Source organism: Balaenoptera ricei, chromosome 19 (assembly GCF_028023285.1).
Source record: "Balaenoptera ricei isolate mBalRic1 chromosome 19, mBalRic1.hap2, whole genome shotgun sequence".
Lineage (NCBI taxonomy): Eukaryota > Metazoa > Chordata > Mammalia > Artiodactyla > Balaenopteridae > Balaenoptera > Balaenoptera ricei.
In genome coordinates, this window is record NC_082657.1 from 18,605,470 (window position 1) to 18,621,629 (window position 16,160).

The window sequence follows — 16,160 nt, forward strand, 5'->3', positions numbered from 1 at the left end:
TACCTCACACACCCCCATCAACGTCTGGAAGCCAAGGAGGCATCAGAAAGGGTTTGCACTTCGGCCTTGCCACTTGCTCTGTGACCTTCCTTACTATCCCGGGGCCTCAGCTTTCCCCTGTAGAGTGAGCCCAATCTCCACCCCTCTGCCCGTACACACACTCTAGGGGTCCGTGCCAGGATTTAAGGAGTATGGCAGCTCTGGCGCACAGCAGGTCTCAATACACAGACGGCTATTATTTTTGCCAGCTTCCTCAGTCTCCTTGAGGGCAGGGAGAGTCCTGCCTTTGAGCCCTGCTCCCCCGCCCCCACCCCAGGCCTTCTTCCTAGGTCTTCTTGGGTCCAGGAAGTTCTTCCTAGGTCTGCCCCAAATCCTCTCCTTCCTTCTAGGCCCGCGTTGGGAGGGTGGGGGCCACGGGGGGAGTTCCCTTTAAGGAAGGTGGGGGAGGGGGCTGCTGGCCGGTCCTCCTTCCGCCCCTCCCTGGTCCCCGCGGGCCGGGGCTCGGGGCCAGGGCCCCGCGCCAGCGCATGCGCCCGCCTGTGGGCGCTGTCCGGGCTGCGAGAGCGGCGCGCACCGACAGCCGGACGGACGGACTGACTGGCGGCTGGTCGGACAGACGGGGCAGCGCAGGGAGCTGGGACGAGGCGGGACAGCGACATGGCCGGCCACACGCAGCAGCCGAGCGGGCGCGGGAACCCGGGCCCTGCTCCCTCGCCCTCCCCCGGCCCGGGCCCCGGGCCCGGCGCCTCGGAGCGGGTGGCGCTCAAGAAGGAGATCGGGCTGGTGAGCGCCTGCACCATCATCATCGGTGAGCGGGCGCGGGGCGGGCGGGTGCCTGGGGCGGTAGGGCCTAAGGCTCACGGCGGTTCGGAGCAAGGAGCACCCCTCTCCGGGCGCGCCTACCGGTCTGAGACGGTGGAACGTGGATGACGGGATGCCTGCCCGGGGCACCTGCGGTGTCTCCCCTCACACAGCAGCCACAGGGCTTCTTGTTTCCACCTCCCCAAGTGCCCCGAATTTTTGCGCTTGAAGGAGGTGCAGGTCCCATCCACAGCTGGAATCCTCCTCCTGCCTTTACTTCGCCATGGACTTCCGCAAGGCAGTTGCCCTCAGTCTTCTCGTCTATAGCATGGAGATGGCTGTGGTCCTGCCTTGAGTGCAGGAGTCTTGCAAGTGTGGGAACTCGGTAAGCTGACCCCCGCTAAGGCCCCAAGTTCTGGGTCTTGTGGCTTAAACTGAGTTCCTACTGTGTGCAGGGTCCAGGTGCCGGGCAGTGTGAGTGATTTATTCTTCGCAAGCAGGAAGGACTGTGGGTAGCCTGGACAGGGAGAGCCAGCCCAGAGGGGAATCGGTTCGGAGTATATAATTAGTGCAGAATTCTGCAGCAGGACCCTGGCGGAGGGGGAGGAGCAGCCAGTGACCGGGGGAGGCCCAGCTGGGGTGGGCAGACCCAGCCTTCGAAAGGCCAACTGCTTCCTGGGCTGGGATCCCACTTGCATCCTCTCACTCTCTAGCCCAGCTTCCCCACCTGAGAATGAGTCTGTGCATCGTGCCCCCATTTGGGTCTTCTGGGTAGGCAGAGGGCTCAGGGCACAGTGAGAACGGTGGTGGGGTTTTCCGCCTTCTGTCCCAAGTCAAGAACACGGATGCCTCAGGAACTGGCTAACCCAGACCTGTGCCTGTATCCACACCAGGTGCCTCAGAGACCCTCGTGGGAGAAGTCTGTTCCATCTCCTGTGTCCCAGGAGACACAGGCTGGAAGGATGAATGGCAAGGGTCTTGACTGCTCTCACTTTACCAACTGCCCAGTCTTCCCCTCCCCAGCCAGTGGGTGCTGCTTGTGCATTCACTGCCCACCCATCCTCAGACCCTTGGAGATGGAAAAAGTTGGGGGCTCAGGAGGGCAGACTGGTGTCTTCACCTCCTCCTCCTCTGCCCCCACACTGGGAGCTCCTGGGCCAAGGTTGGGGTCTAGCTCTTGGTCATCCCCTGCACTCGCACTGAGAATTGCCCCAGCACACAGCGCCTGTGCAGGTACCTCTCTGTCTCACCCACTTGCACCTGGAAAGGTGTCTTCTAGGAGCTGGTCCCGATCTGGTCCAGAGACCTTCTTGGCCAAGAGTGCTCCTGCTTGACTGCTGGGAGGAAGGGCTGGTTCCAGGGATTTGGCCAGGGTACTGGTTAGAGCTTTGCCCTGGCCCACACCCTCTCCAGGAGCTGTGCCCTCAGGAAGAGGAAGCTCATACATCATGGGTGGGCCTTGGGGTCAAGAGGCTGACTGTGTCTGGAGCCAGCTACAGTGCCCGGCAGGTGCAGGGAGAGACGTGGTACTTGCTGGGCTGCCTCAGCTAAACCCAGCACCCTCGAGCTGTATTCCTACTCTTCCTCCTCCCCACATCCCATCCCCCTTAGGTCAGGCAGAGGCTGCTGGCTCCTCTCTCCTCAAAAGAGGGCCCTAGTGGTGATGGTGGGAGTGGATGAGGCTAATTCTGCAAGAATTTTTCTGTGCAGCGCAGCTCTGCCCTTACAGCTCCCCCACTTTTCATACCATTTTTGCTGTTCCAGGTCCACTGCCGCCTTGGCTTCAGGCCTTGAGGACTGAGCTGGGGTTAGGAGTGACTTAGCCAAGAGTGGCAGACTCAGGAACAGAACCCAGATGACCTGACTTCAGCCCAGGACACTCAGGGGTGGTCCTACAAGCCTGCTTGGGGAGCCTTGAGGGGTTTCAGCAGGCAGGAGGCTGGGCTGGGCAGGAGACAGACAAGGGGAAGATGGACCTGGTCCAGAAGGTGGCAGATGACAGAGGAGGCAGGGGTGGGCTGAATCACTGCACTGCCCTCCCCAGCCTGATGCCGTGAAAGCCCCCACTTCCTGCCCTTTCACTGTTCCAGGAGCCCGGACTCCCACATCTTTCCCCACTTTCCTGCCCTGGGGAGCCTGGTCAAAGTAAAAAATGTCTGCTGAGTGTCATAGTTTAGCCTTAAAAGTCTTGAAAACTTTATAGCTTCCTCCATAATCTTTCTTGTTTGATAGCAGCTTATTATCTCCAAAACTTCCAAATAGATCCTCCCAGAAGATCCGATAATTCTCTCCCCTTGTAACTCCTGCCCCAGGCTGACGAGTAGGAATGGAATGACATAAAAGGGCTTTGGGCTAGAACAAGACTCCACTTAAAATGTGTTTAGGACAGCACCTGCTGGCTGCAGCAAGCACAACTGGAGGGGAACGGGCCAGCCTGGAGGAAAAAGAGCCTTCTGGGGCAGGGACTGTGCAAGACATCACCACATCCAATACCTATTCAGAAAAACACACCTTACTACATTATGAAAACATGTTCTCCCTTTATCTCATTTGATTACCTGCCTTGCAAGATGGGAATTTTTATACCCATTTTACAGATGTAGAAACTGAGGTTGGAAGTTAAATGACAATGCTGCAAGTGGTGGACTCGGAATTTGGAACCAGAATTGGACTCTTCTCCCAATCCAGTGCCCTTCTTCACACTGCTCTGGTGCAGGGCAAAATTGGGGCCAGATGCAGAGCCCATGATGGGGGAAGGTTGAGGATTGAGCTGGGAGCTCATCCAACCAGGATTTAGTGAGCTCCCCACTCTACTATGGGTAGGTGAACAAACAGGTGGACAGAGAAATAGCCTCTGACTCCCCCACCCCCACCCAGGGCTGTATGTACAGGGTCTCTTGTCCTGACTCAGGGACCACAACCAGCTCCCTCCCCATCCACACCCAAGGAAGGGTCGTGCCTGGGTTCAGCAGAGTGGGAATCAGCCAGGTCTGCTGACCAGACTGTCCTGTCCTTCGCTCTCTCCCTTTGACTTAAATATCCAGCCCATGTTTGTGAATCAGGCTCTAGTATGTTCTAGGACTCAGGGACCCCCTTCATGAACCCTGTCTCCTTAGGAGCCAATCTCTACTCATCCAGCCATGGCCAGGTCCCTCCGTTGTCTCTGGGGCTGGAGGTGCTGGGCTGCTCAGAGGATAGCCCTCTCCAGAACCCCAACCCATCCTCCCCAGGACCCTGAGGGGACATAAAACCACACAGGAGGCCGGCTGTACCTCACCATAGCCCCAATTTACAGATGAGGAAACTGGGGACCTGAGGCTGCAACCAGCCCAGGGTCAGATGCCCTTGGTGTGCTCTAAGACACCGTTGGGGGCTGAAGCAGCTCTGGCTACACGGATGGGGCCTGCTAGCTCTGGTCACGCTCATTCATCTATTCAACAGTTAGGTACTGGACAGTGCTGGGCACTGTTCTAGGTGCTGGAGACACAACAGGGAACAAGACGGACAAAATCCCTGTCCTCCGGGAGCTGACGTTCCAGCATGGAAGTCAAAGAGCAAGCAAGATAAACAAGCTGAATGTTTAGCTGCCAGGGTAATGATAAGTGCTAAGGTGAGAAAATGAAGGAGGGAGGATTGTAGGTAGGAGATGAGTCAGGAGTGAGATGGAGTGCAGTCTGTGTAGGCCTTGCAGCCACAGTAAAGACTTTGCCTTTTTCTCTTTGTCAGGGCTTTGGGCAGAAGAGGGATGGCATGGGATGGCATGGGGTAGGATGGGATGGGATGGCGTGGTGTGGGATGGGATGGGATGTGTTGGGATGGGATGGGATGTGTTGGGATGGGATGGCATGGGGTAGGATGGGATGGGATGGCGTGGTGTGGGATGGGATGGGATGTGTTGGGATGGGATGGCATGGGGTGGGATGAGATGGGATGGGATGGGATGGGATGGCGTGGGGTGGGATGGGATGTGGTGGCACGGCAGGGCATGGCATGGCCTGGGGCTTACTGTGGAGAAGAGGCTGTGGGCAGAAGAGGCAGAAGCTGGAAGCCCAGTCGGGAGGGTACTTGAGTCACCTGGGTAAGAGATGATGGTGGTTCAGAGCAGGGTGGCAGCAGTGGTGGTGCTGAGAGGAGGTTCAGTCCTAGGTGTGTTTGGAAGATTGAGCCAAATGTGTTGAACTGGACACAAGGTATAGCAGAGTGGAGTCTGGGTGACAGCAGGTTGGGGCCTGAGCAGCTGGGAGCATGGTTTGCCATTAATTGACCTGGGAAGACTGTGAGATGAGCAGGTCCCGGGGAGAGAGTTCCACACTCCTGGTCATCCCTCTCTCGAAAGGAAAGTGGGTTAGGCCGGAGGCGCACGCTGACCAATTGGCAATTCCAGGCATGCCCTGGAAACGTCCCCACTCACCTCCCTGGAGTTCTGCCAACACCTCAGCGGGCACTGCTGTCCCCCTAGAGGGGGGCCTGCCATGCTCACCATAAGGACACTGTGCTGGGAGTCACAGGCTTCACCCAGAGCAATAGCAGGGCCCCCAAAGCAGGGCTCTGGCCGCTGACCCCAGGGTGTTGAGGTCCCATAGGGTTCAGATCCAAAGGCCAGCTTGGGTGGCCTGGGGTGTCTCCAAGGTAGATGACTATAGTGAGACCCATAAGCACTTCCTGGGGCCTCTGATGTAGCAGGCAGTGTGGGAACAGACCCACATCACTGCCTCGTCTCCCCATCTTACAGATAAGAAGGTTCGGAGAGTGAAGTACCTTGTCCACAGCCTCCCGCCATGAGGGATCTGGGATTCGGACCCAGATGTAGGGGTTCTCAACTAGTAATTGGCCCTGCCCATGGCCTCAGGGGCCTTGGGACTTACCAGCGGGGATTTGGAGCTCTTCCCCAGAGCCCTCATGGGTCACATCCTAACAGGGAGGTGCTGGGACGCATTGCCCAGGACAAGAGAAGGAGGCCTGGCCCATGGCCAGCCCCTGATCAGGCCCAGGAGCTCTGAGCTACTCTCTGCCAGGCCAGCAGGCCAGCGTGGCAGGAGGAGGCCCCGCCATGGCCCTGCTCGCTGAAGAGGCAGGCATAGGCCAGACGCGTGTAAGGGGACCTAGGTCCCGGGGGCTCCCTGTCCTTCTAGGGGGCTTGGACTTCTCATCTCAGCAGGCCAGGGCACAGACCCTGCCCTCTGGGAATGCAGAGTCCACCCAGGATGGCAAATAAAGGAGTCACTTCCTGGCCATACTGCGGGTACCATGGGAGAGGAGCAGGGGCCAGGTTATAGGAATCAGGATGGGAGATCAGGGAGGGCTTACTGGGGGTGGTGTTGCTTCTGGGAAGCCAGTGAGCTGGGGAGAGACCTGCCACAATGCGGGACAGAGGGCCCCAAGCAGAAACTGTGTTTCCTCGGGCCCCGTGCAGATGTGCAGGACGCGTCCCTCCTGCCCAGCAGTGCCTCAGCCAAAGTCAGTGTCGCACCAGCCCTCTGCTGCCCCCTAGCCCAGTGGCCCTTCCTGGCACAAGGGGAAACTGAGGCCCAGGGAGCAGCACGGGCCTGAGGTCACACAACAGACTCCTGAAAGTGTTCTAGGGATGAGGGGTGGTGCCAGCAGCCTGACAGGACCTCCCTGGCCCCTCCCCCAAATCCGACTCTGCACATTCCCCACACACACACCGAGGGCAGCTGGCCCCTTCCACCCACACGACCTCCGCAGTCCACCCCTGTGACCTCCGTGGTCGGCTCATGCCTCCCAGAAATAGGTCAGCACTCACCGCTGCAGCCGGGGGAACAATGGTTCTTTCTTCGTTCCTTCACGGACCGGGTAAGCCCCATCAGGCCACACATCTTAATGTGATAAAAACCACCCAGCTTGGCCTGAGGGAAGAGGGGCGGGAGGAGACTGGAGGGGGGCCCCCTAGTTGAGGGACTCACATCCTCACCCACCTTCCTGGGAGCTCTGGCCCTGCCAAGGACCTGCGGGGACCACAGAGCAGCCGTCCCACTGGGTGGACGGGAACACGGAGGTCTCGGAACCCACATTTCTCCAGCCTGCCGTCAATCCCCTGCCGTCAATCAGACACCTGACCAGGTGCTCAGCAACATCTCCCGGCCCATCCCACAGTCTGTGGTGCCTGCCCCTCCTCCTCTTCCTCCAGAGCAGGATGCCCCAAGGGCTGGGCTTGTCCACTGCAGTTCACCCAGTCGGGCAGAGCTGATTCTGCTGGACCTGAACGTGAGGGCTGGGAAGGGAGGCCTGGACCCACCACCAGGAGGCATGGGCAGGTTCCTCTGCAGCACTGCCTTACAGTCCCACGGTCCCTTCTCCACACCTCCTGAAATCATTCAGTGCTGGAGACGCCCACGCCCGTCCTCAGCAGCGTCCCTCCTCCTCCCGGCCCTCTGCCCCTCACCCAAGCCTACCGCCCCTCTTGCTCCTTGCAGAGCCCCGTCCAGCCCACATGGTGCCAAGAGCAGCCAGTGGACCTCGATGGGGTTTTCTGCCACCTTCCAGCACAAACCTGAGGCAGGTGCTGGAGGCTGTCCAGGCCCAGAGGAAGAGGCCCCCAGAGAGCTCAGAGACACCTGCTGGCACATGTGTTCCTTTGAGCCACGTGGGGAGAAGTCCTGCACTGTAGCTTGCGGCCATGTGTCTAAAACAATAGCAGTCCTCACCCCTGGCCCATCCCCCGAGTCTTCAGCCGCTGGGCACAGACGAGTGATGTGTCCCTTTCAAATCCCAGCCTTGGAGGACAGGTGCCAGGTGTGGCTTCCCCGAGGGCTACACTCGCGAGGCCCCATCAGGCTGAGTTGTGTACGGTGGTGGGCGTCCCCACGGGGTGGGTGGCTCAGGGCCCTGGATGCACCCAGCTCCTTCCAAGGCCACCCAGCCCCCACTGGCTTCCAACCTCCCTGGCTTTTGGCAAATCCCACTCCACCAGGTCCTGAGAACAGAGGCTCTACTGCCGGATAGAGCAAACGCAAAGGCTCTTTAGAAGCCTAATAGCCCACCCAGGCCCTGGGCCCCGTGGGAGATGAAGGAAGCGGCCCCTCTCTCCCTGGAAGCGAGCTGAGGGCACAGCTTACCTCTGGGGCTGGGAGACAGGAATTCTTTCCTCCTTATCTGGATGTATTTAGGGCTCCTGGGACGTGACTAGAAAACCAAGTGGGGCGTCGTGGCCGTCCAGACTGGAAATCTGTGCCGGCCGGGTGGGGGTGGGGTAGGACTGTGGACAGGGAACGCATGCAGATGGGCGGCCCCAGCTGTGTCCTCGTCCAGACCCGCCTGTGGGCCTGGCAGGTGGATCAGGCAGGGTCTGCCCTGATGGACCTGTGCTCCCCCCCAGGGCCCCAGCAGGTGGGGCCATCTCGTGGAGGGGCTGAGCCCCGGGTCCCAGCAGTGTTGCTTTTTTCTTCATGTGGCCTGTGGGTTCTGGGATTATTTCCTCTTGGGCAGGCCCTAGTCCAAATCACCAGTGATGTGACCTGATTCATTTGCACGGATGATGAGACCCGGGTAACGCAGAACATTGCCCACTTTGCCCTAACTGCCAGGGAGCTCAGGACTAAGTGGGCACTCAGCGTTTTGCTCATCCTGGGAACCTGCTCTGCAGCCCCCAGCTTGGCCCTCTGAGCGTTTCCCATTGTTCTGCTCCCAGACCCCATGAGTGCCCCACAGTGCCCATACTTGCAAAACTCAGACTCAGCCCAGGGGCAGGCCAGGCCTTCTGTGACCCATGACCTGGCAGAGTCCACTGGCACCCAAGCCTTGGAAGCTAGCCTCCCCCTCTGCTCCTGCCCACAGTCCCCTTCTGGGAGGGCCGAGTGGAGACTGCTGCCCCCCACTTCACAGAGGAGGAGGTCAGTCCTTCAGTGGCATTGGTGCCACTTTGGGCATCAGGCCATTCACTCATCCTGTAGTCTGCTCAACAGATGTGTATTGAGCACCAACTGTGTGCTGGAGGCCCCAGGTGAGGTCGCAGACGGTACACACAGAATCACGCAAAGATGCAAAGGACATCTGGATACAGCTGTGAAATGAGCTGAGGCTTCCCGTACAGTACCTCGCTGAATCCTCACAACAGTCCCATTGTATAGATGGGACTCAAGAGGTGACATGAGTGGGGAGAGGTTCCCGGCCTCCTGAGCCCCAGCCAGAGTTTCCCACTGTAGTCCTAGGATTAGAGCAGTGACCCCTGTTTGCAACCAGTGGGCTGTTCCCAAGGGAGAGGCATCTGTGTCCATACCCCAGGCTGAGCCAACTGAGTCCTGCCAGCCTGCCATCATCCACCCCATCCCTTCCGCGATGGCTGCTAAGCAACCCCCAGCCCTGAAAATGCACCAGCTCCTCTCCCTCACCCCACTGACCCTTGCCCAGGACCTGAAACATTTTAACAATGCCAGGAAACGAGGTCTCTTCCGAGTCTGTGTCCACAGCATGGGTCCTAGGTCAGGGAGGAGCCCAGCAAGCAAAGGGCTATCTAATAGGGAAAGAGGAGATGGAAGATAAAGAAATAAAGTACGGAGCAGGGTCTGGGGCTGTGAAGTGGGAGGAGGAGCCTTACCAGTGTGGTCAAGGAGGGCTTCATGGAGGAGGTGCCAGTCCCCAAGCCACTCCATGAGTTTGGATTTCGGCCAATAGGAAGGTGGCAAGAGAGTATCATGGTCAAGGTCTTGCTTTAGGTGGACAGCTCTGGCCAGGTTGGGAGGAAGCCAGGTGGCTGGAGGCTGACAAGCCTGGAGGCCTTGGCCAGGGGCGAGGGGCTGGGCCTGGGCCCTGTGGGGATGCACAGGAGCGTCTGCCACTCTGCCACTGCTTGTGCTTGCCCCACCTCATGGTTGTTAGTTGGGGGCAGAGGAGCTCGGAACAGGACCCATCTCTGGCAGGGGAGCCTGTCTGGACAAAGTGCCACTCCCCATGCCAGGGGCTGGGGAGGGGAGATGAGGTGGCCAGAGTGGGACTTGCAGGGTTTGAGGGACCCATGGCATCCACATGCCTCCAGGCCCACCCTCCTCCTTGAGGGAGCAGCCCGGGCTCCCCTCCTCACTGCAGCATCTGGAGCTGCACAGAGAGGCTGCCCTGCTGGGGGCTCCCAGACCTGATGCCTCCCCACCTCTTCCCCCCCACAGGAAACATCATCGGCTCGGGCATCTTCATCTCCCCCAAGGGGGTCCTGGAGCACTGTGGCTCCGTGGGTCTGGCCCTCTTCGTCTGGGTCCTGGGTGGGGGCATCACTGCCTTGGGCTCACTCTGCTACGCGGAGCTGGGAGTCGCCATCCCCAAGTCTGGTGGGGACTACGCCTATGTCACCGAGATCTTCGGGGGCCTGGCTGGGTGAGTGTGGGGCACCAGCAGCTGTGGGGTGGGGACAGCCTCTCCAGCGTGGATGACCAGCCGGGCCCAGGACCCCGGTGTCCTCTTCTGCTTCTCACATCGCAGGGAGGTCATGGGAGTGGATGGAGGGACGGGGAGGTGTTGGGCAGCCTTCTAAGGCCAGGGTGGGCGGGACCAATGCCCACCGCACTCCAGCTGGCCCCTTGACCTCTCTGTTCTTCCTTTTAAATAGAGCTCCTCTAAGCCCCACTCCCCACCCAGGTGCTTATGGGTGGGGAGGACCTTACTATGGAAACCTCTAGATCATGCCAACATCCAGTCAGGGACACCTTGACGTTAGTAAACTAAATGCAGGATGGAGGGCATGATAGTCCTATCAACACCCTGCAAGAGGGCCCCTTTAAATAGCTCCCGATGTTCCTTTATTCACCGTGAACATTAGCTGAGCACCTACTGTGTGCTGAGGGCCAGGACGCAATGATAAAAAGATCCATCCTGGGCCTCAAGTTGCTTACAGTACGGAAGGGAAATAATCCTTCAAATGTGATTAAGACCAGGAGGAGCCTTGCTTTGAAGATATGTGAGAGGCTGCAGCCCAGCAGCCAAGAGAACAGGGTGCCCACCACCCAGAGAAGACTCCCAGTAAAAACCACATTTGTGCCAAGGCTTGGAGGAAGGGTGGGGTTTTGTTGGCCGACCAGTGAGGAGGGGTAGCACATACAGAGGGTGGTGGCCTGGGCGAGCTCCGTCTGTCTGCCATGGCCACAGGCAAGGTCAGGTCCATCGTAGACGACGGGGCTTGTCTGGGACGGGGCAGCCTGTAGGTGGAGGGCCATCAAAGGTATTGCAGCTATCCAGCTGAGCCATGCTGAGGGCCAGAACAAAGGTACAGGAAGATTCCAGAACCATATAGGAGTCTAAATTGGGAGGACATGGTGGCCACTGTGGCATGAAGGAGAGGCTTGGAGAGACTCCATAGATGGTGGTTCCTGGGATGGGGAGAGGGAGATTTTAGGTTGGGGTTTGCCACACAGGTGGGGTCTGTGGCATGTCTGGGGAGACGCTGAATCAGGCCTTGGGTGGCAGATCTGGAGCACAGAGGAAAGGTCTAGGCTGAAATATTTAAAGTTTGGTTCTGAGGGATGTGGTCAGGGGCCTTCAACAGGGCAGTGGAGGATGGGGCCCTGGTGTTCTCCTCTGGGGAGAGGGTCCTCAAAGGGGCCTGGGACCCGAGAAAGCAGAAGAATTTTGCTGTGTGGCGGAATACTCAAGAAGATGGGAGGGAGAGGAGGGCCCGAGACCCACCCCAAGGGCACCCAGCATCGAGGGTGGGCAGAGGGGAGCACCCAGTATGGGAGGAGGGTCACGGAGCTAGGATGTCCCAGAAGCCAAAGGGGGAGAGGTGGTGCAAAGCAAGAGGTAAGGAAGCAGGGCTACAGAGCAAAGGTGAGGACCAAGAGGAAGCCACTGGACTTGGTGTCCCTGGATGAGGCAATCCCTACCCTCAAGGTGGGACGGACAGGGGACTAGGACCACCCCCACGGACAGGCACTCCCCTGGGTGCAGGCAGAGCCCCCAGGAACAGGTCGAGCCTCACTCCCACGTGGGCACCCTGCGGAGGTGAGATTCTGGCAGATGGGATATAAATCCCTGTCACCCCAGCCAGGGGTCTTTGCAAGGTCCGGTCCCTCGGGGATCACAGCTCAGAGTCGGCCACCTGCAGCCACAAGGCTCTGCTGAGAACTACAGCTGGAGCTGTGACTGGAGGTCCCGGGACAGCCCACCCCAGCTCAGGAACAGCCTGCGACCGGGGACTAGGTGGCCATTAGAAAAGCGCTTGGTTCCCGAGCCTCTCTCCACACCTGCCCGAGGGCAGCCCGTAGCTGTTTGTGCTGAACACTGTCTCTGTTGAAACAGTTCATAAATAGAGCAGAGACCTCGACAAGGTTGGCCCTGCCTCCCTGGACCAAAGCTGGTATCTGGCCCCCACAGCAGCCCTGGGTGCCGGGGCCCAGGGTGCAGCCCCGCTCCACACATCTGGGCCCGCTTGGCTGGGAGGGTGCCGGGAGGCCTGAGCCACTGGGGCCCTCACTCCTTCCAGCTTCCTGCTGCTCTGGAGCGCCGTCCTCATCATGTACCCCACCAGCCTGGCCGTCATCTCCATGACCTTCTCCAACTACGTGCTGCAGCCCGTGTTCCCCAACTGCATCCCCCCGGCCGCTGCTTCCCGTGCGCTCTCCATGGCCTGCCTTAGTGAGTGTCCACCGTGGGGCCGGGCTGGGCCTCTGTCCCCAGGGCCCACCCTGCTCCCTGCCCCTGTGGGGGGACTTTGGGGGGAGGTCCCTCCAGCTGTCAGTCCCCGTGAAGTCGGCCTCAGGGGCCGGGCTTCTGGCACTCCAGCTGCTGCAGGGGACACCGCCCTCCTGCAGCCCGGGCTGGACTTGGCTGTGGCCCACCTCGGGGGGCTTGGCCTCGGGTGCCTGCCCACCTAGCCACCCGCCCTTCCTCCTCAGTGCTCCTGACGTGGGTGAACAGCTCGAGCGTGCGCTGGGCCACGCGCATCCAGGACGTGTTCACCGGCGGGAAGCTGCTGGCCCTCTCGCTCATCATTGGCGTGGGCTTTGTCCAGATCTTCCAAGGTAGGGCCGGGCTGTGGGGGGGGGGGGGGTGCTGGGCACAGGGCCAGGGAGACGACGCTGACCCTTGACCTCCGGACCCCCAGGACACTTCGAGGAGCTGAGGCCCAGCAACGCCTTCGACTTCTGGATGACGCCGTCCGTGGGTCACCTGGCCCTGGCCTTCCTCCAGGGCTCCTTTGCCTTCAGCGGCTGGAACTTCCTCAACTATGTCACCGAGGAGCTGGTGGACCCTCGGAAGTGAGTGGGGCTCAGGCCAGGCCCTGGGAAGGGGTGTGGCGTCGGGGGGGGGGGGAGGCAGCCTCCCCACACAGAGCCGCTGTCACCTCTGGCCGCTCTGGTCGTCTGCCTGACCACACTGCTACCCACCGGGAACAGCTCTGGAAAGGCAGCCGGACGCCTGTGTTCCAGCCTGACCCTGTTCTGTATGGCTGTGGATGAGTCACGGCCCCTTGCTGGGCCTCAGAAACACTGAGTATCATTGTCTTGCTGTAAATGGATCCAGCTATTTGCATTTGGCCAAAAATTACACATGTGCACACAACATGGTCCCTAAAAATGAAGCCAATGGCTCCCTCTGATGCTCAGCTGGGACCCTGACAGTGAACAGTTACAGCTGGAGCTGGGGCTGATGGGAGCCCCAGGGGACCCTGGTCTGTGGACTGAGCTCTAAGGGCGCTTTGAGGATTTTCAAGGCTGATTTTGGCTGTATGCAATGTCCTTTTCATGTGCAGACATTAGATCCGCCCCCCTCCCCAGGATATGAGTGGCCCCTCCTCCATCTGCCCTTCCTCCCACCAGCCTGTGCCAAGGCTGGGCTGGGGACTAGGGGGGAGACAGACAGCAGTGCTGCCCCCTTCGCTGCCCCAAGGCCTCCAGCAGACCCAGGAGATGGAGGCTCAAAGCTGCTCCCCTTGCTGGGTCCCCTGCCACTCCCCACCACCCTGAGGCCCCGTCCCCCAGCCCCGCAAGGGCTGATGCTGACACACTGCACCACTGTCCCCAGGAACCTACCTCGTGCCATCTTCATCTCCATCCCCCTGGTGACCTTCGTGTACACCTTCACCAATGTCGCCTACTTCACTGCCATGTCCCCCCAGGAGCTGCTGGCCTCTAACGCAGTGGCCGTGGTGAGTGGGGCCCCACTTGGTCCTGGCTCCTGCCCGGCCCCCGCCCCGCCTCATGCACCACCTCTCTTCTGTGCCCACCCAGACCTTCGGGGAGAAGCTGCTGGGCTACTTTTCTTGGGTCATGCCCGTCTCCGTGGCACTTTCCACTTTCGGAGGGATCAATGGCTACCTGTTCACCTCCTCCAGGTGACTGGACTGGGGAGAGGGTGGTCAAGGTGAGGCAAGGCAGCTGCCCTGGTGCACACGAGCAGTGCTGGGGGCCAGAGGAAGTGAAGTCCTGCCCGGTGGGGCCCACCTGAAGCTGGGACTCCCCGGTAACAGATGTCTGGTCCCAATTGCGAGGAACAGAAAGCAAGAGGGAGGCGGGCTAGATGAGGGGAAGAACTGCCCACTGGGGCTGCTGGAGCCCAGAGCAGCGAGTCGGAGGTGACAGCTCAAGAGGGCCATCAGGGCTAGAGCTGAGGTCGGGATCTGGCCAGCAGCGAGGCCCCAGGCTGGGCTCATGGCTCCCACCCACCTCTGTCCCCACCCCCCAGACTGTGCTTCTCTGGAGCCCGAGAGGGGCACCTGCCCAGCCTGCTGGCCATGATCCACGTCAGACACTGCACCCCTATCCCTGCCCTCCTCGTCTGCGTAAGTTGGGGGACCCAGGCTCGCGAGGCGGGGAGCCAGGGCCACGCAGCAGTGTGGGTAATGGCAGGGATGAGGCCTGGCCCTGGTGGGGGCGGGAGGGCCGGGCTCGCTGACCTCCTGGCCCGAGTCGGCAGGCCCAGGGCCCCTGCTGGGCTGACAGGAGGCAGGTGGGAGCCAGCCCTCAGCCCAGTCCTCTCCCAGGGCGGGGCCACGGCAGTCATCATGCTTGTGGGAGACACGTACACGCTGATCAACTATGTGTCCTTCATCAACTACCTCTGCTACGGCGTCACCATCCTGGGCCTGCTCGTGCTGCGCTGGAGGTGGCCGGCACTCCATAGGCCCATCAAGGTGAGGCCCGGAGGGGACCAGCCAGCCCACGTGCCGGAAGCAGTCAGGGCCACCCCTTTACCCGTTTGGGCACCAGGGGCGGCGATGGCAGCGATGGTGAGGCCAGCCTTTGCCGTGTGCTGGGCCCGGCTCAGGGCCCTGTGTGCACTGGCATATCCAGTCCTTAAGGCAGCCCCGTGGGGTGGGTGCTGTGAATACTCCCCCTTCACGGACAGGAAAATAAGGCTCAGACATTACGGTCACACAGGATTCCACGAGCCCACAGAAAACAGAAGACCCAAAACCGAGCTAAAAGAAACGTCCTCCCGTTTGCATATAAATCCTTGAGCTGGAGAAGTGCTCAGTGCCTGGAACGTGAAACACCCAAAAATCATTCACCTTCAGCCGAGTGCGAGTGGCAAGTCCACATACAGTCGCTGTGTGGAGCTCAGAGCCGCTGAAATTGACAAACCCTCAACAATTTGGCCAACTGGCCGGCCACGTTGGGCTGCTGGCGGAAGGGGGCCCCTCAGGCCTCAGCTCCCAGGAGCGGGGGGAAAGGGCCTCAGACCCCCGGGGTGGTGGGGCAGGAGAGCCAGGGGTCCTGCGCCATTGGCACTGCCGCTCGCTCTCCCCCAGGTGAACCTCCTCGTCCCCATCGCGTACTTGGTCTTCTGGGCGTTCCTGCTGGTCTTCAGCTTCATCTCGGAGCCCATGGTGTGCGGGGTGGGCGTCATCATCATCCTCACGGGGGTGCCCATTTTCTTCCTGGGAGTGTTCTGGAGAAGCAAACCAAAGTGTGTGCACAGACTCACAGGTGAGCCAGGCAGCTCCCCGACGGGGCGGGGCCTGGAGATGGAGCCCTCTTGGGGGCTCTCCCTAGAGCGGGGTCTCCCGGCGGCTGCGGTGGCCACAAGGGGCCCAACCACCACCAAATGTCTCCCCGTGGCTTGGCCCAAGTGTCCAGGTCCCATGCGCAGAGGAGGCAGCTCCCTGAGGACCCCTGTCCCACAGGGTCAGACCCCAGGGTCCATCTGTCGGCCTGTCTGTCTGTCCTCAGAGTCAATGACACGCTGGGGCCAGGAGCTGTGTTTCGTGGTCTACCCCCAGGGCTCCCCGGAGGAGGAGGAAAATGGCCCCTGCCAGCCCACCCCACTGCCCGCCGCCACGGACAAGCCCTTGAAGACACAATGAGACATTTGTGGAGCCTTGAAGCAGCTGTTTCTGTTTACATGTTGTTTATGAGGAGGTGTTTTTGCAAAAAAAAAAAAAAAAAAAAAAAATTTTCTTTCCTGGGGAAAAAGAG

At 60.2% G+C, this 16,160-nt stretch overlaps 1 protein-coding gene across 1 annotated transcript; it reads left to right on the forward strand.

Annotated features, from left to right (window-relative positions):
* Positions 1–648: 648 nt before the first annotated feature.
* On the forward strand, positions 649–16,048 carry SLC7A10 (solute carrier family 7 member 10). The gene is made up of 11 exons (XM_059904413.1): positions 649–808; positions 9,921–10,125; positions 12,227–12,378; positions 12,639–12,764; positions 12,848–13,001; positions 13,768–13,891; positions 13,974–14,077; positions 14,428–14,524; positions 14,726–14,875; positions 15,494–15,671; positions 15,915–16,048. Exons 1-11 carry the CDS (start codon positions 658–660, stop codon positions 16,046–16,048), a joined length of 1,575 nt encoding a protein of 524 aa, XP_059760396.1. The 5' UTR covers positions 649–657.
* Positions 16,049–16,160: the final 112 nt, after the last annotated feature.